General features: G+C 47.1%; 1 protein-coding gene across 1 annotated transcript; it reads left to right on the forward strand.

Moving 5' to 3' along the window:
- The first annotated feature begins 1,975 nt into the window (after window positions 1-1,975).
- XRRA1 (X-ray radiation resistance associated 1) lies at window positions 1,976-25,747 on the forward strand. Its single transcript, XM_075263012.1, has 17 exons — window positions 1,976-2,048; window positions 2,289-2,476; window positions 2,832-2,903; window positions 2,993-3,065; window positions 3,172-3,269; window positions 3,389-3,522; window positions 3,795-3,899; window positions 13,485-13,696; window positions 13,852-13,901; window positions 14,119-14,235; window positions 14,408-14,501; window positions 18,152-18,270; window positions 18,428-18,673; window positions 18,918-19,086; window positions 19,331-19,446; window positions 25,352-25,457; window positions 25,533-25,747. The coding sequence occupies exons 1-17, from the start codon at window positions 1,976-1,978 to the stop codon at window positions 25,745-25,747; spliced, it is 2,187 nt and encodes a 728-aa protein (XP_075119113.1).
- The last annotated feature ends 648 nt before the right edge of the window (window positions 25,748-26,395 follow it).

Below are 26,395 nucleotides of genomic sequence, written 5' to 3' on the forward strand. Positions count from 1 at the left end.
ACACTCTCTCTCTATCTATATACTCACTCTATATATACATACACTATCTATATACTCACTCTCTATATATATACACTCTCTATCTATATACTCACTCTATATATATATACACTCTCTATCTATATACTCACTCTCTATATATATACACTCTCTATCTATATACTCACTCTCTATATATATACTATCTATCTATATACTCACTCTATATATATACACTCTCTATCTATATACTCACTCTCTATATATATACACTCTCTATCTATATACTCACTCTCTCTATATATACACTCTCTATCTATATACTCACTCTATATATATATATATACTCTCTATCTATATACTCACTATATATATATATATATATATATATATATATATATATATATACACTCTCTATCTATATACTCACTCTATATATATATATACTAGCTGTCTATATACTCACTCTATATATATATATATATACTAGCTGTATATATACTCACTCTGTATATATATACACTCTCTATCTATATACTCACTCTATATATATATATACACTCTCTATCTATATACTCACTCTATATATATATACACTCTCTATCTATATACTCACTCTATATATATATACACTCTCTATCTATATACTCACTCTATATATATATATATATATATATATATACTAGCTGTCTATATACTCACTCTATATATATATACACTCTCTATCTATATACTCACTCTATATATATATACACTCTCTATCTATATACTCACTCTATATATATATACACTCTATCTATATACTCACTCTATATATATATATACTAGCTGTATATATACTCACTCTATATATATATATACACTCTCTATCTATATACTCACTCTATATATATATATATATATACTAGCTGTATATATACTCACTCTATATATATATATATACTAGCTGTATATATACTCACTCTATATATATATATACTAGCTGTCTATATACTCACTCTCTCTATATACTCTATTTATATACTGTCTATATACTCACTATATATATATACACTCTCTATATACTAGCTGTCTATATACTCACTCTCTCTATATATATACTCTCTACACATGTACTACAACTCTGGTCACATGACACCGCATGTACTACAACTCTGGTCACATGACACCACATGTACTACAACTCTGGTCACATGACACCACATGTACTACAACTCTGGTCACGTGACACCACATGTACTACAACTCTGGTCACGTGACACCACATGTACTACAACTCTGGTCACATGACACCGCACGTACTACAACTCTGGTCACATGACACCGCACGTACTACAACTCTGGTCACATGACACCGCATGTACTACAACTCTGGTCACATGACACCGCATGTACTACAACTCTGGTCACATGACACCGCATGTACTACAACTCTGGTCACATGACACCACATGTACTACAACTCTGGTCACATGACACCGCATGTACTACAACTCTGGTCACATGACACCGCATGTACTACAACTCTGGTCACATGACACCGCATGTACTACAACTCAGGTCACATGACACCGCATGTACTACAACTCAGGTGACATGACACCGCATGTACTACAACTCTGGTCACGTGACACCGCATGTACTACAACTCTGGTCACGTTACACCACATGTAATACAACTCTGGTCACGTGACACCACATGTACTACAACTCTGGTCACGTGACACCACATGTACTACAACTCTGGTCACGTGACACCACATGTACTACAACTCTGGTCACGTGACACCACATGTACTACAACTCTGGTCACGTGACACCACATGTACTACAACTCTGGTCACGTGACACCACATGTACTACAACTCTGGTCACGTGACACCACATGTACTACAACTCTGGTCACGTGACACTACGTGTACGATTAATGTTCGGCAGTTGCTCACCAGTCACTTCCCCGTTGTTCCCGCCTCTCAGCACAATCCCGGAGCCCCCCATGATGGACGCCGCTCCTCTCTACGTGACCAGCTACTTCCCAGCGCGGAGCCTTTTCCCCGCACGCCATGGCGGTAAGCCGGACTTTTATCTTTGGATTTTTTTAAATGTTTCTTGTAAAGTTTGTTGCACTTTCTGTTTTTTCCATTAGTTTTCGTGGTCCCGGGGTAGGACTTATTGTAGGTGCCCCCATAGTACAGTATATGATGACCCCCCCCCCCATTATTACACCTATATCAGCTTATTGTACCATTGGGGGGGTTATTACGGTGTCGGCCCCCCTTTACTTATTCACTTGTACCATGTCATGGCAGGGGCCGGGCACTGGCGGGCGGCTCGGAGGGACGTCCAGGACACAGGCTCTCGCATGGCGGTCTGCTCAGCGTCCTTGGAGCAGAAGATGATGGCGTCTGAAATCGGAGAAGTAAGGAATGGAGGCCGGCGATGCCGATCCAGCAAGATGGAGAAGAGACCGCAGCGGGTGCTGGGCACCTCCCTTCTGGTATGGGATATCCCAAATCTATGGGACAAGGACTCGAGACGGTCTACACTTATTGGTTGTATTCAAATATGAAACCCCTCCCCCATAGTAAGGCTCCTCCCCTTTATTGAGACCACGCCCCTTTATTAAGTTCTTGTCTTTATTAAGGCCCCTCCCCCTTTATCATGATCCCCTTAATTAGGACCCCTCCCCTTTATTGAAGCTCCCCTGATTGAGGCCCATCACCCATCATCTTCCCTCCATGATTGTGCTGCTATGGCGCCCCCTGCAGGCATTGAGCTGCTCCGCATATATTGTACATAGTATATATACAATGTCACATGACTCCTTTCCTTGCTGACTGATCCCGCTGCAGATGAAGACTCATCACGTAAGAAAACCGTCCGACCTGTGCGCCGCCGACGTCAGCGACCGGGGTCTGACTACAGTAAGTAAGAAGTCGTTGTCTGGTTGTCAGTCTCTCGTCACGTATTCGGCCATCATTTCTTTATTCTATCCCCCCCCCCCCCCATCAAGGCGCAGTGGGAGGAGTTTCAGCAGTTCACCTGCCTGGCGTACATCAACGCGTCGGAGAATACGCTGCAACTAGGTAAGAGGAGAATTGCTGTATCACATGACCTACTCGCTGATGGTTTCCATCTAGATATCGTCTTGCACATTTGACCCGCCCCGTGTTATTTCTTCTTCTCATTCAGAGGCTTTCCGGACATTTCCTGCTCTCAGAGAACTTGATCTCTCCATGAATGGGATCCACAGGATCACCGTCACCCCAGGAGAGTTCCCAAAGCTGGAGGTGAGTCACAGAATTTTAGAGAGAGCCTCAGACACCCCTGTGTTCTTTCCCTGACTTGCTGTCTCTTCTCCATGCTTTACCCTGCAGCTCTGATAGGTTCCTATCTGTATATTTCTTAGGTCCTGGATCTTTCTTACAACAGCCTCTTCCCGGGGGACATCTCACATTTGGGGGTCCTCCCGCACCTCAGAGTACTGTGCCTGACTGGAAACAGCCTGACGCACCTGCCGCCGGACCTGAGCGCTCCTCCCGTGTAAGTCCTCACATGACCTGTCCTCATATACATGACTGTTGGAGTATCCTGTGTCATTGGGGGTTCAAGCTATTGTACTTTACACTGCAGCACTTCTCCATTACTAGATCAGCAGCATTGTCATAATCTGAAATCCACCTAATGTTACATTAGAGGTTTAGACTTCTGCTCCTTCCCAATGCTTTACACTGCAGCACTGCTTCACTACCACACAGGTAGGGTCAGTGACTCCGGCCTGGCAGCAATCTGGATGTGTTCTTATTGTGTTACAGGAATAACCCAGAAATCCCGATGTTCCCAAATCTACAGGTGCTAAAGCTGGATGACAACCTACTGTCTGATCCCTCCGTCTTCACCAGCATGGCCACTCTACAGCAGTGAGTGTGACTAACCTCACCAGTGTAATAACTAGTGAGCGCAGCTCTGGAGTATAATACAGGATAAGTAATGTAATGTATGTACACAGTGACTGCACCAGCAGAATAGTGAGCGCAGCTCTGGAGTATAATACAGGATAAGTAATGTAATGTATGTACACAGTGACTGTACCAGCAGAATAATGAGCGCAGCTCTGGAGTATAATACAGGATAAGTAATGTAATGTATGTACACAGTGACTGCACCAGCAGAATAGTGAGCGCAGCTCTGGAGTATAATACAGGATAAGTACTGTAATGTATGTACACAGTGACTGCACCAGCAGAATAGTGAGCGCAGCTCTGGAGTATAATACAGGATAAGTAATGTAATGTATGTACACAGTGACTGCACCAGCAGAATAGTGAGTGCAGCTCTGGAGTATAATACAGGATAAGTAATGTAATGTATGTACACAGTGACTGCACCAGCAGAATAGTGAGCGCAGCTCTGGAGTATAATACAAGATAAGTAATGTAATGTATGTACACAGTGACTGTACCAGCAGAATAGTGAGCGCAGCTCTGGAGTATAATACGGGATAAGTAATGTAATGTATGTACACAGTGACTGCACCAGTAGAATAGTGAGCGCAGCTCTGGAGTATAATACAGGATCAGTAATGTAATGTATGTACACAGTGACTGCACCAGCAGAATAGTGAGCGCAGCTCTGGAGTATAATACAGGATAAGTAATGTAATGTATGTACACAGTGACTGCACCAGCAGAATAGTGAGCGAAGCTCTGGAGTATAATACAGGATAAGTAATGTAATGTATGTACACAGTGACTGTACCAGCAGAATAGTGAGCGCAGCTCTGGAGTATAATACAGGATAAGTAATGTAATGTATGTACACAGTGACTGCACCAGCAGAATAGTGAGCGCAGCTCTGGAGTATAATACAGGATAAGTAATGTAATGTATGTACACAGTGACTGCACTAGCAGAATAATGAGCGCAGCTCTGGAGTATAATACAGGATAAGTAATGTAATGTATGTACACAGTGACTGCACCAGCAGAATAGTGAGTGCAGCTCTGGAGTATAATACAGGATAAGTAATGTAATGTATGTACACAGTGACTGCACCAGCAGAATACTGAGCGCAGCTCTGGAGTATAATACAGGATAAGTAATGTAATGTATGTACACAGTGACTGCACCAGCAGAATAGTGAGTGCAGCTCTGGAGTATAATACAGGATAAGTAATGTAATGTATGTATACAGTGACTGCACCAGCAGAATAGTGAGCGCAGCTCTGGGGTATAATACAGGATAAGTAATGTAATGTATGTACACAGTGACTGCACCAGCAGAATAGTGAGCGCAGCTCTGGAGTATAATACAGGATAAGTAATGTAATGTATGTACACAGTGACTGTACCAGCAGAATAATGAGCGCAGCTCTGGAGTATAATACAGGATAAGTAATGTAATGTATGTACACAGTGACTGCACCAGCAGAATAGTGAGTGCAGCTCTGGAGTATAATACAGGATAAGTAATGTAATGTATGTACACAGTGACTGTACCAGCAGAATAGTGAGCGCAGCTCTGGAGTATAATACAGGATAAGTAATGTAATGTATGTACACAGTGACTGCACCAGCAGAATAGTGAGTGCAGCTCTGGAGTATAATACAGGATAAGTAATGTAATGTATGTACACAGTGACTGCACTAGCAGAATAATGAGCGCAGCTCTGGAGTATAATACAGGATAAGTAATGTAATGTATGTACACAGTGACTGCACCAGCAGAATAGTGAGTGCAGCTCTGGAGTATAATACAGGATAAGTAATGTAATGTATGTACACAGTGACTGTACCAGCAGAATAGTGAGCGCAGCTCTGGAGTATAATACAGGATAAGTAATGTAATGTATGTACGCAGTGACTGCACCAGCAGAATAGTGAGCGCAGCTCTGGAGTATAATACAGGATAAGTAATGTAATGTATGTACACAGTGACTGTACCGGCAGAATAGTGAGCGCAGCTCTGGAGTATAATACAGGATAAGTAATGTAATGTATGTACACAGTGACTGCACCAGCAGAATAGTGAGCGCAGCTCTGGAGTATAATACAGGATGAGTAATGTAATGTGTGTAAACAGTGACTGTACCAGCAGAATAGTGAGCGCAGCTCTGGAGTATAATACAGGATAAGTAATGTAATGTATGTACACAGTGACTGCACCAGCAGAATAGTGAGCGCAGCTCTGGAGTATAATACAGGATAAGTAATGTAATGTATGTACAGTACACAGTGACTGTACCAGCAGAATAGTGAGCGCAGCTCTGGAGTATAATACAGGATAAGTAATGTAATGTATGTACACAGTGACTGTACCAGCAGAATAGTGAGCGCAGCTCTGGAGTATAATACAGGATAAGTAATGTAATGTATGTACACAGTGACTGTACCAGCAGAATAGTGAGCGCAGCTCTGGAGTGTAATACAGGATAAGTAATGTAATGTATGTACACAGTGACTGTACCAGCAGAATAGTGAGCGCAGCTCTGAAGTATAATACAGGATAAGTAATGTATGTACACAGTGACTGCACCAGCAGAATAGTGAGCGCAGCTCTGGAGTATAATACAGGATAAGTAATGTAATGTATGTAGACAGTGACTGTACCAGCAGAATAGTGAGCGCAGCTCTGGGGTATAATACAGGATAAGTAATGTAATGTATGTACACAGTGACTGCACCAGCAGAATAGTGAGCGCAGCTCTGGAGTATAATACAGGATAAGTAATGTAATGTATGTACACAGTGACTGCACCAGCAGAATAGTGAGCGCAGCTCTGGAGTATAATACAGGATAAGTAATGTAATGTATGTACACAGTGACTGCACCAGCAGAATAGTGAGCGCAGCTCTGGAGTATAATACAGGATAAGTAATGTAATGTATGTACACAGTGACTGCACCAGCAGAATAGTGAGCACAGCTCTGGAGTATAATACAGGATAAGTAATGTAATGTATGTACACAGTGACTGCACCAGCAGAATAGTGAGCGCAGCTCTGGAGTATAATACAGGATCAGTAATGTAATGTATGTACACAGTGACTGTACCAGCAGAATAGTGAGCGCAGCTCTGGGGTATAATACAGGATAAGTAATGTAATGTATGTCACAGTGACTGTACCAGCAGAATAGTGAGCGCAGCTCTGAAGTATAATACAGGATAAGTAATGTAATGTATGTACACAGTGACTGCACCAGCAGAATAGTGAGCGCAGCTCTGGAGTATAATACAGGATAAGTAATGTAATGTATGTACACAGTGACTGTACCAGCAGAATAGTGAGCGCAGCTCTGGAGTATAATACGGGATAAGTAATGTAATGTATGTACACAGTGACTGCACCAGCAGAATAGTGAGCGCAGCTCTGGAGTATAATACAGGATAAGTAATATAATGTATGTACACAGTGACTGTACTAGCAGAATAGTGAGCGCAGCTCTGGAGTATAATACAGGATAAGTAATGTAATGTATGTACACAGTGACTGCACCAGCAGAATAGTGAGCGCAGCTCTGGAGTATAATACAGGATAAGTAATGTAATGTATATAGACAGTGACTGTACCAGGAGAATAGTGAGTGCAGCTCTGGAGTATAATACAGGATAAGTAATGTAATGTATGTACACAGTGACTGCACCAGCAGAATAGTGAGCGCAGCTCTGGAGTATAATACAGGATAAGTAATGTAATGTATGTAGACAGTGACTGTACCAGCAGAATAGTGAGCGCAGCTCTGGAGTATAATACAGGATAAGTAATGTATGTAGACAGTGACTGCACCAGCAGAATAGTGAGCACAGCTCTGCAGTATAATACAGGATAAGTAATGTATGTACACAGTGACTGCACCAGCAGAATAGTGAGCGCAGCTCTGGAGTATAATACAGGATAAGTACTGTAATGTATGTACACAGTGACTGCACCAGCAGAATAGTGAGCGCAGCTCTGGAGTATAATACAGGATAAGTACTGTAATGTATGTACACAGTGACTGCACCAGGAGAATAGTGAGCACAGCTCTGGAGTATAATACAGGATAAGTAATGTATGTACACAGTGACTGTACCAGCAGAATAGTGAGCGCAGCTCTGGAGTATAATACAGGATAAGTACTGTAATGTATGTACACAGTGACTGCACCAGCAGAATAGTGAGCGCAGCTCTGGAGTATAATACAGGATAAGTACTGTAATGTATGTACACAGTGACTGCACCAGGAGAATAGTGAGCACAGCTCTGGAGTATAATACAGGATAAGTAATGTATGTACACAGTGACTGTACCAGCAGAATAGTGAGCGCAGCTCTGGAGTATAATACAGGATAAGTAATGTAATGTATGTACACAGTGACTGCACCAGCAGAATAGTGAGCGCAGCTCTGCAGTATAATACAGGATAAGTAATGTAATGTATGTACACAGTGACTGCACCAGGAGAATAGTGAGCACAGCTCTGGAGTATAATACAGGATAAGTAATGTATGTACACAGTGACTGCACCAGCAGAATAGTGAGCGCAGCTCTGGAGTATAATACAGGATAAGTAATGTAATGTATGTACACAGTGACTGCACCAGGAGAATAGTGAGCACAGCTCTGGAGTATAATACAGGATAAGTAATGTAATGTATGTACACAGTGACTGTACCAGCAGAATAGTGAGCGCAGCTCTGGAGTATAATACAGGATAAGTAATGTAATGTATGTACACAGTGACTGCACCAGCAGAATAGTGAGCGCAGCTCTGGAGTATAATACAGGATAAGTAATGTATGTACACAGTGACTGCACCAGCAGAATAGTGAGCGCAGCTCTGGGGTATAATACAGGATAAGTAATGTAATGTATGTACACAGTGACTGCACCAGCAGAATAGTGAGCGCAGCTCTGGAGTATAATACAGGATAAGTAATGTATGTACACAGTGACTGCACCAGCAGAATAGTGAGCGCAGCTCTGGGGTATAATACAGGATAAGTAATGTAATGTATGTACACAGTGACTGCACCAGCAGAATAGTGAGCGCAGCTCTGGAGTATAATACAGGATAAGTAATGTAATGTATGTACACAGTGACTGCACCAGGAGAATAGTGCGCACAGCTCTGGAGTATAATACAGGATAAGTAATGTAATGTATGTACACAGTGACTGTACCAGCAGAATAGTGAGCGCAGCTCTGGAGTATAATACAGGATAAGTAATGTAATGTATGTACACAGTGACTGCACCAGCAGAATAGTGAGCGCAGCTCTGGAGTATAATACAGGATAAGTAATGTATGTACACAGTGACTGCACCAGCAGAATAGTGAGCGCAGCTCTGGGGTATAATACAGGATAAGTAATGTAATGTATGTACACAGTGACTGCACCAGCAGAATAGTGAGCGCAGCTCTGGAGTATAATACAGGATAAGTAATGTATGTACACAGTGACTGCACCAGCAGAATAGTGAGCGCAGCTCTGGGGTATAATACAGGATAAGTAATGTAATGTATGTACACAGTGACTGCACCAGCAGAATAGTGAGCGCAGCTCTGGAGTATAATACAGGATAAGTAATGTATGTACACAGTGACTGTACTAGCAGAATAGTGAGCGCAGCTCTGGAGTATAATACAGGATAAGTAATGTATGTATGTACACAGTGACTGTACCAGCAGAATATTGAGCGCAGCTCTGGAGTATAACACAGGATAAGTAATGTAATGTATGTACACAGTGACTGCCCCAGCAGAATAGTGAGCGCAGCTCTGGAGTATAATACAGGATAAGTAATGTAATGTTTGTATACAGTGACTGTACCAGCAGAATAGTGAGCGCAGCTCTGGAGTATAATACAGGATAAGTAATGTAATGTATGTACACAGTGACTGTACCAGCAGAATAGTGAGCGCAGCTCTGGAGTATAATACAGGATAAGTAATGTAATGTATGTACACAGTGACTGCACCAGCAGAATAGTGAGCGCAGCTCTGGAGTATAATACAGGATAAGTAATGTAATGTATGTACACAGTGACTGTACCAGCAGAATAGTGAGCGCAGCTCTGGAGTATAATACAGGATAAGTAATGTAATGTATGTACACAGTGACTGCACCAGCAGAATAGTGAGCGCAGCTCTGGAGTATAATACAGGATAAGTAATGTAATGTATGTACACAGTGACTGCACCAGCAGAATAGTGAGTGCAGCTCTGGGGTATAATACGGGATAAGTAATGTAATGTATGTACACAGTGACTGCACCAGCAGAATAGTGAGTGCAGCTCTGGGGTATAATACGGGATAAGTAATGTAATGTATGTACACAGTGACTGCACCAGCAGAATAGTGATCGCAGCTCTGGAGTATAATACAGGATAAGTAATGTATGTACACAGTGACTGCACCAGCAGAATAGTGAGCGCAGCTCTGCAGTATAATACAGGATAAGTAATGTAATGTATGTACACAGTGACTGCACCAGGAGAATAGTGAGCACAGCTCTGGAGTATAATACAGGATAAGTAATGTATGTACACAGTGACTGCACCAGCAGAATAGTGAGCGCAGCTCTGGAGTATAATACAGGATAAGTAATGTAATGTATGTACACAGTGACTGCACCAGGAGAATAGTGAGCACAGCTCTGGAGTATAATACAGGATAAGTAATGTAATGTATGTACACAGTGACTGTACCAGCAGAATAGTGAGCGCAGCTCTGGAGTATAATACAGGATAAGTAATGTAATGAATGTACACAGTGACTGCACCAGCAGAATAGTGAGCGCAGCTCTGGAGTATAATACAGGATAAGTAATGTATGTACACAGTGACTGCACCAGCAGAATAGTGAGCGCAGCTCTGGGGTATAATACAGGATAAGTAATGTAATGTATGTACACAGTGACTGCACCAGCAGAATAGTGAGCACAGCTCTGGAGTATAATACAGGATAAGTAATGTAATGTTTGTATACAGTGACTGTACCAGCAGAATAGTGAGCGCAGCTCTGGAGTATAATACAGGATAAGTAATGTAATGTATGTACACAGTGACTGTACCAGCAGAATAGTGAGCGCAGCTCTGGAGTATAATACAGGATAAGTAATGTAATGTATGTACACAGTGACTGCACCAGCAGAATAGTGAGTGCAGCTCTGGGGTATAATACGGGATAAGTAATGTAATGTATGTACACAGTGACTGCACCAGCAGAATAGTGAGTGCAGCTCTGGGGTATAATACGGGATAAGTAATGTAATGTATGTACACAGTGACTGCACCAGCAGAATAGTGATCGCAGCTCTGGAGTATAATACAGGATAAGTAATGTATGTACACAGTGACTGCACCAGCAGAATAGTGAGCGCAGCTCTGCAGTATAATACAGGATAAGTAATGTAATGTATGTACACAGTGACTGCACCAGGAGAATAGTGAGCACAGCTCTGGAGTATAATACAGGATAAGTAATGTATGTACACAGTGACTGCACCAGCAGAATAGTGAGCGCAGCTCTGGAGTATAATACAGGATAAGTAATGTAATGTATGTACACAGTGACTGCACCAGGAGAATAGTGAGCACAGCTCTGGAGTATAATACAGGATAAGTAATGTAATGTATGTACACAGTGACTGTACCAGCAGAATAGTGAGCGCAGCTCTGGAGTATAATACAGGATAAGTAATGTAATGAATGTACACAGTGACTGCACCAGCAGAATAGTGAGCGCAGCTCTGGAGTATAATACAGGATAAGTAATGTATGTACACAGTGACTGCACCAGCAGAATAGTGAGCGCAGCTCTGGGGTATAATACAGGATAAGTAATGTAATGTATGTACACAGTGACTGCACCAGCAGAATAGTGAGCACAGCTCTGGAGTATAATACAGGATAAGTAATGTAATGTTTGTATACAGTGACTGTACCAGCAGAATAGTGAGCGCAGCTCTGGAGTATAATACAGGATAAGTAATGTAATGTATGTACACAGTGACTGTACCAGCAGAATAGTGAGCGCAGCTCTGGAGTATAATACAGGATAAGTAATGTAATGTATGTACACAGTGACTGCACCAGCAGAATAGTGAGCGCAGCTCTGCAGTATAATACAGGATAAGTAATGTAATGTATGTACACAGTGACTGCACCAGCAGAATAGTGAGCGCAGCTCTGGAGTATAATACAGGATAAGTAATGTAATGTATGTACACAGTGACTGCACCAGCAGAATAGTGAGCGCAGCTCTGGAGTATAATACAGGATAAGTAATGTAATGTTTGTATACAGTGACTGTACCAGCAGAATAGTGAGCGCAGCTCTGGAGTATAATACAGGATAAGTAATGTAATGTATGTACACAGTGACTGTACCAGCAGAATAGTGAGCGCAGCTCTGGAGTATAATACAGGATAAGTAATGTAATGTATGTACACAGTGACTGCACCAGCAGAATAGTGAGCGCAGCTGCAGTATAATACAGGATAAGTAATGTAATGTATGTACACAGTGACTGCACCAGCAGAATAGTGAGCGCAGCTCTGGAGTATAATACAGGATATGTAATGTAATGTATGTACACAGTGTCTGCACCAGCAGAATAGTGAGCGCAGCTCTGGAGTATAATACAGGATAAGTAATGTAATGTATGTACACAGTGACTGTACCAGCAGAATAGTGAGCGCAGCTCTGGAGTATAATACAGGATAAGTAATGTAATGTATGTACACAGTGACTGCACCAGCAGAATAGTGAGCGCAGCTCTGGAGTATAATACAGGATAAGTAATGTAATGTATGTACACAGTGACTGCACCAGCAGAATAGTGAGCGCAGCTCTGGAGTATAATACAGGATAAGTAATGTAATGTACACTCACCGGCCACTTTATTAGGTACACCATGCTAGTAACGGGTTGGACCCCCTTTTGCCTTCAGAACTGCCTCAATTCTTCGTGGCATAGATACAACAAGGTGCTGGAAGCATTCCTCAGAGATTTTGGTCCATATTGACATGATGGCATCACACAGTTGCAGTCGCAGATTTGTCGGCTGCACATCCATGATGCGAATCTCCCGTTCCACCACATCCCAAAGATGCTCCTCTATTGGATTGAGATCTGGTGACTGTGGAGGCCATTGGAGTACAGTGAACTCATTGTCATGTTCAAGAAACCAGTCTGAGATGATTCCAGCTTTATGACATGGCATTGCATTATCCTGCTGAAAGTAGCCATCAGATGTTGGGTACATTGTGGTCATAAAGGGATGGACATGGTCAGCAACAATACTCAGGTAGGCTTTGGCGTTGCAACGATGCTCTGGAGTGTAATACAGGATAAGTAATGTAATGTATGTACACAGTGACTGTACCAGGAGAATAGTGAGCGCAGCTCTGGAGTATAATACAGGATAAGTAATGTAATGTATGTACACAGTGACTGCACCAGCAGAATAGTGAGCGCAGCTCTGCAGTATAATACAATATGTATCTCTGGCTCTTCACAGATTACGGCTGCTGAATCTGGACAAAAATGCAATTTCTGCCATTCCAGACCTGTCAGGAGCGGTGAGGAATAACTCCATTAGAAATATAGAGCCAGGAGGAGTTATGGAGGGACAAGGTCACATAGCAGAAGATGACACATTTAACAGTAATAGGACTGATGACGGAGTAGATTATTTGGTCCTGCACAGCACGAAGGATACTGACAGGACAGGTGAGTAACAGGTGTTATTTAAAGGACATCTCTATCACATGCCGGATTGTAATCTTTTCTTAGCCACGCCTCTTTGATGCTTTTGCTTTCAACTCTGATACATGCGACATGGACCTAGTTTAATAAATGGCGCACATCTTTGTTCTTGTTGGCAGAGGTGATATTCCCCTCCCCCCGCCATCCAGTGACCTCTGACCGCACTCTGGTGAGTACATTGTTGACGAACGCCATCATTCTGTAGCTCAATCCTGATCTCGCTGTACTGCGAGGGAGGGTCAGAGCCCACTTAGTGCCCTGTACGTGCCAGCTGTGCCCTCTTCCTTCTCTGACATCTAGTGCCAGCCTTCATCACATGGGCAGTTATCCGCCATCTAGTTCTTCATCTGCAATTGGTTCTGTAAAAGGCTCCTTTTGTGTTGTAGGGACCCCTGAATACCATCAGTCACCCCTCACCTCTGCACGACCCTCTGATGTCACCCACAGAGTCAGCGTTACCCCCACTGCCCAGCCTGAGGACCCTGAGCCTGGCAGACAATAAGGTACATGTCTCTGGTATAAAACAGCAGACACCTGGCAGCGATGGCGGCCACCCGTTCCTGAGTGGCCGCCATCTTTAAACACCCGGCAAGGGTTAAAGACATCTGGGAATGAGTTGTTCCTGATAGTCTGATACACAGCTCCACGTAGACTGAGAATATGATATTATTACAGATATGTCATGAAGAAGACGTCCTGCCGGTGGCGCTGTTCCCCTCGCTAGAGGAGCTAATAATTAACGGGAACCCTCTGACGACACTCAGGAAAGGTAATAATGTATTTCTGTATATTTACATCTAGTGAGCCTGTATATAGCTACTATCTTCTCTCTTCTTATTCTTCTGGACCTCTCTGCAGCTTTTGACACTGTTGACCATCATCTCCTCCTCACTATGCTCCGCTCAGTCGGCCTCAATGACACTGCGCTCTCCTGGTTCATCTCTTATCTCTCAGACCGCACTTTCAGTGTATTATTTGCGGGCTCTGTTTCCTCCCCTCTTTCCCTTGCTGTTGGGGTTCCTCAGGGCTCGGTCCTCGGCCCCCTGCTCTTTTCTCTCTACACAGCCCCCCATTGGACAAACCATCGCCAGATTTGGCTTCAGGTACCATCTTTATGCTGATGACACCCAATTATACATGTATACCCGTGACTTCACCCCTGTACTCATACAGAACACCAGTGACTGTCTCTCTGCTGTCTCTAATATCATGTCCTCGCTCTATCTGACACTAAATCTCTCCAAGACTGAACTACTACTGTTTCCACCATCTAACAGATCTGTCCCTGATATATCCATTGCAGTCTCAGGCCTTACTATAACTCCTAGGCAGCAGGCCCGCTGCCTCGGGGTCATGTGTGACGCAGACCTTTCCTTCACCCCTCATTTTGAATCACTCACACGTTCATGTCACCTCCACCTTAAAAACATCTCCAGAATACACCCTTTCCTTACCAGAGATACACTAAAGACACTTATTGTCTCTCTGATTCATTCTCGCCTTGACTACTGTAACTCCTTACTAATCGGTCTTCCCCTCACTAAACTCTCCCCTCTACAATCTATTCTGAATGCAGCGGCCAGGCTCATCTATCAGGCTAGACGCTACAGCGATGCCTCCGGTCTGTGCCGGTCACTACAGCGAGGCCTCCGGTCTGTGCCGGTCACTACAGCGAGGCCTCCGGTCTGTGCAGGTCACTACAGCGAGGCCTCCGGTCTGTGCCGGTCACTACAGCGAGGCCTCCGGTCTGTGCCGGTCACTACAGCGATGCCTCCGGTCTGTGCCAGTCACTACAGCGAGGCCTCCGGTCTGTGCAGGTCACTACAGCGAGGCCTCCGGTCTGTGCCGGTCACTACAGCGAGGCCTCCGGTCTGTGCCGGTCACTACAGCGAGGCCTCCGGTCTGTGCCGGTCACTACAGCGAGGCCTCCGGTCTGTGCCGGTCACTACAGCGAGGCCTCCGGTCTGTGCCGGTCACTACAGCGAGGCCTCCGGTCTGTGCCGGTCACTACAGCGAGGCCTCCGGTCTGTGCCGGTCACTACAGCGAGGCCTCCGGTCTGTGCCGGTCACTACAGCGATGCCTCCGGTCTGTGACGGTCACTACAGCGAGGCCTCCGGTCTGTGCCGGTCACTACAGCGAGGCCTCCGGTCTGTGCCGGTCACTACAGCGATGCCTCGGGTCTGTGCCGGTCACTACAGCGAGGCCTCTGGTCTGTGCCGGTCACTACAGCGAGGCCTCTGGTCTGTGCCGGTCACTACAGCGAGGCCTCCGGTCTGTGCCGGTCACTACAGCGATGCCTCGGGTCTGTGCCGGTCACTACAGCGAGGCCTCCGGTCTGTGCCGGTCACTACAGCGAGGCCTCCGGTCTGTGCCGGTCACTACAGCGAGGCCTCCGGTCTGTGCCGGTCACTACAGCGAGGCCTCCGGTCTGTGCCGGTCACTACAGCGAGGCCTCCGGTCTGTGCCGGTCACTACAGCGAGGCCTCCGGTCTGTGCCGGTCACTACAGCGATGCCTCTGGTCTGTGCCGGTCACTACAGCGAGGCCTCCGGTCTGTGCCGGTCACTACAGCGAGGCCTCCGGTCTGTGCCGGTCACTACAGCGATGCCTCTGGTCTGTGCCGGTCACTACATTGGCTGCCTATTCATTATAGAATAAAATATAAAGTTCTCCCCCTCCCCCACAAGACTCTCCATATTACCGCACCTCCCTACATTTCCTCCCTCATCTCTGTCTACCGGCCAACCTGTGTTCTCCGCTCACTCAATGACCTAACACTTACATCCTCTATTATCAGAACCTCCCCCGCTCGTATACAAGACTTCTCCCGAGCTGCACCACTTCTCTGGAATACTCTACCCCGGACAATCAGATTAACTCCCAATTTCTACAGCTTCAAACGCAAACTAAAGACGCATCTTATCAGACAGGCCAATCACAATTTCTAACGTAAACCCTTAACCCTCCTCTGTCCCCGCTCCCACATTACCCCACATGATATGATGTCATCTCAGGCTAATTCTATAGGTCCAAGCTCCATCCACATGTTACAGGACACGACTAGTGACGGCTCATACAGTTTTATGTTTATGCAATGACAGTCACCTCTATTACAGAATTGTCTGACCCCTGTATAAGCAATGCCGCCCCTCCTACCTCTTGTGTCACCCCCTCTACCTCATAGATTGTAAGCTCTTGTGAGCAGGGCCCTCAGTCCCATTGTGTGAAGTTACTATTTCTTTGTAATGTATCTTTCTGTCTGTATTTGAACCCTACAAATTGTACAGCGCTGCGGAATATGTTGGCGCTATAGAAATAAAATTATTTTTTTTTTTATTATTAGTGACGTGTATAATGTACTAGCATCCGCCTGTAACTTCGTCCGCGGGTTGGCGATGGCGCTGAGCTGCTTATATGTAAGCAATCGCTGTCACGTCAGATTCCTGATGCGCACACATGCCTACCTTTGCGCGCCCCTGGCCCCCATTGCCCCTGGCTTCTCACCACGGTCTCTCTACCTACTGCCTGCGTCTGGTTCCCTCCCCCCGCGCATCTGACCCCTTCGATTCCTGGTACTGATGCCCCTACCCGCCCTGGCGCCCCTGTCCTGCCTTTGTCTTGCATGGGCCAGGCCCCCTCCCACCGCAGCACCCCGTGGCAACCCCAACCTCGCTGGCCCCCCGTCTCTCCTGCTGCACCCTGGCTTGCCCTCACCAGCCCCTCTCTCCTGCAGCACCTCACTGACTCTCCCGCGGCCCACGCCCGACTGCCACCCTCAAAAAAGCCCCCCTCCCCCCCAGGAATTCCCCCTCTTCCCAAACCTGGATCCCGCACCCCCCTCTCCCCAGCAACCCCCCCCTACCCCCACAAAGTCCCCTGCTGTGACCAATCCTCTCCCACAGATGAATGACACAAAGCTTGGGCAGCGACATGCTGGAGTGTGTGGTAGACTGAATAGGCCGCAGCCACAGAGCCGGCCGAAGGTAGGTACCCGACAGCGGCGCAGGCGAGCCCTTCCCTTCGGATCACGTCTATCCCCCGGCGTGCGCACACAGCCGGCACCGCTGAACCTCTTCTCGCGGCTCCACAGTACTGCCGCTCGTTTGGGACGCCCACACAGTTGCGCCAGCCAACCGGGGACCGCGGCTCGAGGGCCTGTGATGAGGTCATCTAAGGTCCTTGACCGAAATCCAGAGTGCAAATCTCTGTTAGCGCCCGTGAACTCCGGTGATCTACCGCGATATTAAGTAGCCTATCTTTCAATCCGGAACCCAAGGTATGTATGTGTGAAATTTGAGGCAAATCCGTTCAGGCGTTTAGGCGTGATTGAGGAACAAACATTAGTAGGAGGATAGTGTCCAATTACATGCATTGTACTGATATAGGTGATATACAGCCCCTCCCCCTTTTTCTCTATAGGTGACCCACCATTATTGTGGAGTTTCCTTCAGCAGAGACTCGGGATCAAAGTGATTCGCAAAAAGTCTCAAGACTATCATAAACCTCATCTCGTCATTCCGAGGAAGGAGAAGAGGAAGGTGAGCGGGGGCGGGGCTTATTACCGGGCAAGACGGGTGTTTAGGAAACAGGACCACAAGAAATGTGTCACAGCCGTCATACAGGGCCAGACCCTATAGAGGACCCTATATATTGTATGTGTCAATCATTATATATTCCCCCATTTCTATCTCTAAGGTCACCACCCACATTCCCAAAATCCCTAAGCAACCTTTAATGCTGGAGTCTCTGTTAGCACCTTTGCTGAGACTGCCCCATCCCGAGGATGATGTCACCGAATCTGCGATGTCATCGAGCCCTTTACCACCAATCAGAACCTCTTCAGAAGAAAGCATGGACACGCCCCCGAGGAGCAGTCAGGGGTCGGAAGAAGAAATAAGCTCCAGCGGTGACCCAGCGGTGGAGTCCGTATTCATGACGCAGGTCTGTAGGGTTGGACGAAATCCATTGTCCTTTATTGTGAATGTCCCTCCCCCCATGACTACAGACTACATGCTCTTATATGGAGGGAAGAGCCCGACATCCCTCTATGGGATCTGTAACAACAGCCATATTAGTTGTCACCCAGAGGATATAACTAAGTACTTGTTTGTGCAGATGATGATGATGCAGGGGCAGTAAGTAAGTGAACCCCATATTATACCATTCTATACCTATATACCACTAGGTGGACAATATACCAGATTCTCCCCACATCCCCAGCCCAAGGACCACCCCCGAGGAGCAAGACACAGAAGCTAATAAGAAGGCAGAGCCTAAGAGTATCCCGGAGAAGTTCAGAGGCTACGAGGAGCTGTACCATGTGACAACCGATCCGGCATTCATGGAACCAGTGGGTAAGCCATGGCCGTGGGGGACACAGGTTCTGCCAATGGTGTTATGTGGTAACATTCTGTCCAATAGTAGGTCACTGTATAGGAGTTCAACATGTAGCAATATACAACCAGCTCCCCCTGGTGGTGACTGCATGCAGGGAGAATTTAGTCATGTATACGCAGAATTGAGGGGTGGCAAGATGAATAGTGGCAGCCATGATGTCTTTAAATGCTTACCCCATGTGTCATGGACTTTATATTACAGGTATACAGAACAATGTGCGGGCCCTGGAATATGCCCTCAGGCATCTGCTGGTGTACAGGGACAATAAACCCAGGCTGCACAATGTCCACAAGCCGTACGTCCCACAAGAGAGTAAGGTAAGTGGTGGCCGGACCCCTCATATCAGTACAGCTCCAGGTATAGGATCAGTCAACAGCAGGTGACACCTCCCAGAATGCAAATCACCTGAGCATGCTCTGTGCAGGGAGATGATGGGCATGTTCAAGGCGTCTCAAACCAATCACCGATCAGATGTCAAGTCACTTCTTTAATAACAATGCCCCAGTAGCACGGAGGATTTCACTATGGGACATAATACTGTGTGCAGGGGCCACTATGGGGCATAATACTGTGTGCAGGGGCCACTATGGGGCATAATACTGTGTGCAGGGGCCACTATGGGGGATAATACTGTGTGCAGGAGCCACTATGGGACATAATACTGTGTGCAGGGGCCACTATGGGACATAATACTGTGTGCAGGGGCCATTATGGGACATAATACTGTGTGCAGGGGCCACTATGGGGTATAATACTGTGTGCAGGAGCCACTATGGGACATAATACTGTGTGCAGGGGCCACTATGGGACATAATACTGTGTGCAGGAGCCATTATGGGACATAATACTGTGTGCAGGGGCCACTATGAGACATAATACTGTGTGCAGGGGCCACTATGGGACATAATACTGTGTGCAGGAGCCATTATGGGACATAATACTGTGTGCAGGGGCCACTATGGGACATAATACTGTGTGCAGGGGCCACTATGGGACATAATACTGTGTGCAGGGGCCACTATGGGGCATAATACTGTGTGCAGGGGCCACTATGGGACATAATACTGTGTGCAGGGGCCACTATGGGACATAATACTGTGTGCAGGAGCCACTATGGGATATAATACTGTGTGCAGGGGCCACTATGGGGGATAATACTGTGTGCAGGGGCCACTATGGGAGATAATACTGTGTGCAGGGGCCACTATGGGGGATAATACTGTGTGCAGGGGCCACTATGGGACATAATACTGTGTGCAGGGGCCACTATGGGGGATAATACTGTGTGCAGGGGCCACTATGGGATATAATACTGTGTGCAGGGGCCACTATGGGGGATAATACTGTGTGCAGGGGCCACTATGGGAGATAATACTGTGTGCAGGGGCCACTATGGGGGATAATACTGTGTGCAGGGGCCACTATGGGACATAATACTGTGTGCAGGGGCCACTATGGGGGATAATACTGTGTGCAGGGGCCACTATGGGGGATAATACTATGTGCAGGGGCCACTATGGGGACATAATACTGTGTGCAGGGGCCACTATGGGACATAATACTGTGTGCAGGTGCCACTATGGGAGATAATACTGTGTGCAGGGGCCACTATGGGACATAATACTGTGTGCAGGGGCCACTATGGGACATAATACTGTGTGCAGGGACCACTATGGGGGATAATACTGTGTGCAGGGGCCACTATGGGACATAATACTGTGTGCAGGGGCCACTATGGGACATAATACTGTGTGCAGGGGCCACTATGGGGCATAATACTGTGTGCAGGGGCCACTATGGGACATAATACTGTGTGCAGGGGCCACTATGGGACATAATACTGTGTGCAGGAGCCACTATGGGATATAATACTGTGTGCAGGGGCCACTATGGGGGATAATACTGTGTGCAGGGGCCACTATGGGAGATAATACTGTGTGCAGGGGCCACTATGGGGGATAATACTGTGTGCAGGGGCCACTATGGGGGATAATACTGTGTGCAGGGGCCACTATGGGGGATAATACTGTGTGCAGGGGCCACTATGGGATATAATACTGTGTGCAGGGGCCACTATGGGGGATAATACTGTGTGCAGGGGCCACTATGGGAGATAATACTGTGTGCAGGGGCCACTATGGGGGATAATACTGTGTGCAGGGGCCACTATGGGACATAATACTGTGTGCAGGGGCCACTATGGGGGATAATACTGTGTGCAGGGGCCACTATGGGGGATAATACTATGTGCAGGGGCCACTATGGGGACATAATACTGTGTGCAGGGGCCACTATGGGACATAATACTGTGTGCAGGTGCCACTATGGGAGATAATACTGTGTGCAGGTGCCACTATGGGACATAATACTGTGTGCAGGGGCCACTATGGGACATAATACTGTGTGCAGGGACCACTATGGGGGATAATACTGTGTGCAGGGGCCACTATGGGACATAATACTGTGTGCAGGGGCCACTATGGGACATAATACTGTGTGCAGGGGCCACTATGGGGCATAATACTGTGTGCAGGGGCCACTATGGGACATAATACTGTGTGCAGGGGCCACTATGGGACATAATACTGTGTGCAGGAGCCACTATGGGATATAATACTGTGTGCAGGGGCCACTATGGGGGATAATACTGTGTGCAGGGGCCACTATGGGAGATAATACTGTGTGCAGGGGCCACTATGGGGGATAATACTGTGTGCAGGGGCCACTATGGGGGATAATACTGTGTGCAGGGGCCACTATGGGGGATAATACTGTGTGCAGGGGCCACTATGGGATATAATACTGTGTGCAGGGGCCACTATGGGGGATAATACTGTGTGCAGGGGCCACTATGGGAGATAATACTGTGTGCAGGGGCCACTATGGGGGATAATACTATGTGCAGGGGCCACTATGGGGACATAATACTGTGTGCAGGGGCCACTATGGGACATAATACTGTGTGCAGGTGCCACTATGGGAGATAATACTGTGTGCAGGGGCCACTATGGGACATAATACTGTGTGCAGGGGCCACTATGGGACATAATACTGTGTGCAGGGACCACTATGGGGGATAATACTGTGTGCAGGGGCCACTATGGGGACATAATACTGTGTGCAGGGGCCACTATGGGATATAATACTGTGTGCAGGGGCCACTATGGGGACATAATACTGTGTGCAGGGGCCACTATGGGATATAATACTGTGTGCAGGGGCCACAATGGGGACATAATACTGTGTGCAGGGGCCACTATGGGGGATAATACTGTGTGCAGGGGCCACTATGGGAGATAATACTGTGTGCAGGGGCCACTATGGGGACATAATACTGTGTGCAGGGGCCACTATGGGATATAATACTGTGTGCAGGGGCCACAATGGGGACATAATACTGTGTGCAGGGGCCACTATGGGGGATAATACTGTGTGCAGGGGCCACTATGGGAGATAATACTGTGTGCAGGGGCCACTATGGGGACATAATACTGTGTGCAGGGGCCACTATGGGGGATAATACTGTGTGCAGGGGCCACTATGGGGACATAATACTGTGTGCAGGGGCCACTATGGGATATAATACTGTGTGCAGGGGCCACTATGGGGACATAATACTGTGTGCAGGGGCCACTATGGGATATAATACTGTGTGCAGGGGCCACAATGGGGACATAATACTGTGTGCAGGGGCCACTATGGGGGATAATACTGTGTGCAGGGGCCACTATGGGAGATAATACTGTGTGCAGGGGCCACTATGGGGGATAATACTGTGTGCAGGGGCCACTATGGGACATAATACTGTGTGCAGGGGCCACTATGGGACATAATACTGTGTGCAGGGGCCACTATGGGAGATAATACTGTGTGCAGGGGCCACTATGGGGGATAATACTGTGTGCAGGGGCCACTATGCGGGATAATACTATGTGCAGGGGCCACTATGGGGACATAATACTGTGTGCAGGGGCCACTATGGGACATAATACTGTGTGCAGGTGCCACTATGGGAGATAATACTGTGTGCAGGGGCCACTATGGGACATAATACTGTGTGCAGGGGCCACTATGGGACATAATACTGTGTGCAGAGGCCACTATGGGGGATAATACTGTGTGCAGGGGCCACTATGGGGGATAATACTATGTGCAGGGGCCACTATGGGGACATAATACTGTGTGCAGGGGCCACTATGGGACATAATACTGTGTGCAGGTGCCACTATGGGAGATAATACTGTGTGCAGGGGCCACTATGGGACATAATACTGTGTGCAGGGGCCACTATGGGACATAATACTGTGTGCAGGGACCACTATGGGGGATAATACTGTGTGCAGGGGCCACTATGGGGACATAATACTGTGTGCAGGGGCCACTATGGGATATAATACTGTGTGCAGGGGCCACTATGGGGACATAATACTGTGTGCAGGGGCCACTATGGGATATAATACTGTGTGCAGGGGCCACTATGGGGGATAATACTGTGTGCAGGGGCCACTATGGGGACATAATACTGTGTGCAGGGGCCACTATGGGATATAATACTGTGTGCAGGGGCCACAATGGGGACATAATACTGTGTGCAGGGGCCACTATGGGGATAATACTGTGTGCAGGGGCCACTATGGGAGATAATACTGTGTGCAGGGGCCACTATGGGAGATAATACTGTGTGCAGGGGCCACTATGGGACATAATACTGTGTGCAGGGGCCACTATGGGGGATAATACTGTGTGCAGGGGCCACTATGGGGGATAATACTGTGTGCAGGGGCCACTATGGGACATAATACTGTGTGCAGGGCCACTATGGGGGATAATACTGTGTGCAGGGGCCACTATGGGATATAATACTGTGTGCAGGGGCCACTATGGGGACATAATACTGTGTGCAGGGGCCACTATGGGATATAATACTGTGTGCAGGGGCCACTATGGGGGATAATACTGTGTGCAGGGGCCACTATGGGGACATAATACTGTGTGCAGGGGCCACTATGGGATATAATACTGTGTGCAGGGGCCACTATGGGGACATAATACTGTGTGCAGGGGCCACTATGGGATATAATACTGTGTGCAGGGGCCACTATGGGGGATAATACTGTGTGCAGGGGCCACAATGGGGACATAATACTGTGTGCAGGGGCCACTATGGGGCATAATACTGTGTGCAGGGGCCACTATGGGACATAATACTGTGTGCAGGGGCCACTATGGGACATAATACTGTGTGCAGGGGCCACTATGGGGCATAATACTGTGTGCAGGGGCCACTATGGGGCATAATACTGTGTGCAGGAGCCACTATGGGACATAATACTGTGTGCAGGGGCCACTATGGGGAATAATACTGTGTGCAGGGACCACTATGGGGTATAATACTGTGTGCAGGGGGCACTATGGGGGATAATACTGTGTGCAGGGGCCACTATGGGGGATAATACTGTGTGCAGGGGCCACTATGGGGGATAATACTGTGTGCAGGGGCCACTATGGGGGATAATACTGTGTGCAGGGGCCAGTATGGGACATAATACTGTGTGCAGGGGCCACTATGGGGGATAATACTGTGTGCAGGGACCACTATGGGACATAATACTGTGTGCAGGGGCCACTATGGGGGATAATACTGTGTGCAGGGGCCACTATGGGGACATAATACTGTGTGCAGGGGCCACTATGGGACATAATACTGTGTGCAGGGGCCACTATGGGGGATAATACTGTGTGCAGGGGTCACTATGGGGATAATACTGTGTGCAGGGACCACTATGGGACATAATACTGTGTGCAGGGGCCACTATGGGGGATAATACTGTGTGCAGGGGCCACTATGGGACATAATACTGTGTGCAGGGGCCACTATGGGACATAATACTGTGTGCAGGGGCCACTATGGGGCATAATACTGTGTGCAGGAGCCACTATGGGACATAATACTGTGTGCAGGGGCCACTATGGGACATAATACTGTGTGCAGGGGCCACTATGGGACATAATACTGTGTGCAGGGGCCACTGTGGGGGATAATACTGTGTGCAGGAATGTGGGGGTGTCAGTTGGGGTCTTCGCTGGTGGGGGTGGGGGGAGGCATTTCAAAAGTTTGCCACGGGGCCCCGCCATTCCTAGTTCCGCCGCTGGTCAGGGATGTTGTGCTCGCAGACCCCTCAGTGTCACATGTAATGGCTTCCTCTTCCTCTTTCTCTCTAGTTCGGTTCAGGACTGTATTCGCCACCATGGAAGAGTAAGAAGGTTGTAGCGGTAGAAATTCTGAGAACCATGAAGGAGCGGCGCCACCTGCTGGAGGTCCCTCTGGGTATGTTCTAACCTTATATCACACGAGCCTGAGATTATTCGTGGGGTCCTAGCAGTGACCGATTCTTCTCCGCAGACTCCGCCTTACTGGAGAGCCGATCCAGCAAGGAGCACAAAGAAGCAAAACTGCTGCTGAAGGAATTACAGAAGAAATATCAGCTCTTCCACAAGGAGGCGGTCAAGAGGGCGACAGAGGTAGAAGCCGAGCTCCGGGACACGGCCAGACAACTGCTACAGGCCCAGGGGAAAGCGAGCGAGCACAACGGGAGGCCGACACATTGGAAGAGCTGAGGAGCTGCCCCTAAATATACCCAAAACTGCACCCATCACTGACCTCCAATATACAGGGTACCTATAGAACTAATCTACACACAGCACAGAGCTGCACTCATCAGTATGTAGCTTCAGAGCTGAACTCTCACAGCGTTTCTTGCTTATTGGGTGTCTTGCTCGAGCTCTCGCAGCAGATTCGCTTTCGTCCCTCCAGCAGCACAATATGGCCGTATACTGCCCCTGTGGGCTGGAAGGACAGAATGGAAAATTTAATGAACAATGAAATGGTTAAACATTAGCCTCTCCTCCCCCCCCCCCTCTCAATATACGGCTCTCCAACGCCCCCTATGGTCAGGCAGGAGCTCGATAAAATTATGGAAGGACTAGAGGACAAAGAAAGGAAAGTCCCTTCCGTGGTCCTTTTGTGGTCTCCTCAAAGACCTCCATCTGCAAGAGGTCAGACACACAGACGTTCCAAAGAGGGACCCCAACCGTCGTTTCTCCTGTGACAACTGGAAAGTCAGAAAGCCAAGAAGCTGCTTGCCTGAATTGCTGTGCTAACAGGCTTCGAGGGGTGGAGGGATAAGGGTGTCCTGTCCCTTAGTCCTATCTTAGATAACGGGATGTTTAAAGGGATTCTACCATTAAAATGGTTGGAATAGCCTT

Source organism: Leptodactylus fuscus, chromosome 2 (assembly GCF_031893055.1).
Source record: "Leptodactylus fuscus isolate aLepFus1 chromosome 2, aLepFus1.hap2, whole genome shotgun sequence".
NCBI lineage: Eukaryota > Metazoa > Chordata > Amphibia > Anura > Leptodactylidae > Leptodactylus > Leptodactylus fuscus.

Excerpts from the sequence above, each read along its gene's own strand:
- XRRA1 (XM_075263012.1), top strand. The coding sequence starts at position 1,976 with ATGATGGACGCCGCTCCTCTCTACGTGACCAGCTACTTCCCAGCGCGG. Across the intron at positions 2,049-2,288 it reads TTTCCCCGCACGCCATGGCG|GGGCCGGGCACTGGCGGGCG; the intron begins GTAAGCCGGACT and ends ATGTCATGGCAG. Across the intron at positions 2,477-2,831 it reads TGCTGGGCACCTCCCTTCTG|ATGAAGACTCATCACGTAAG; the intron begins GTATGGGATATC and ends ATCCCGCTGCAG.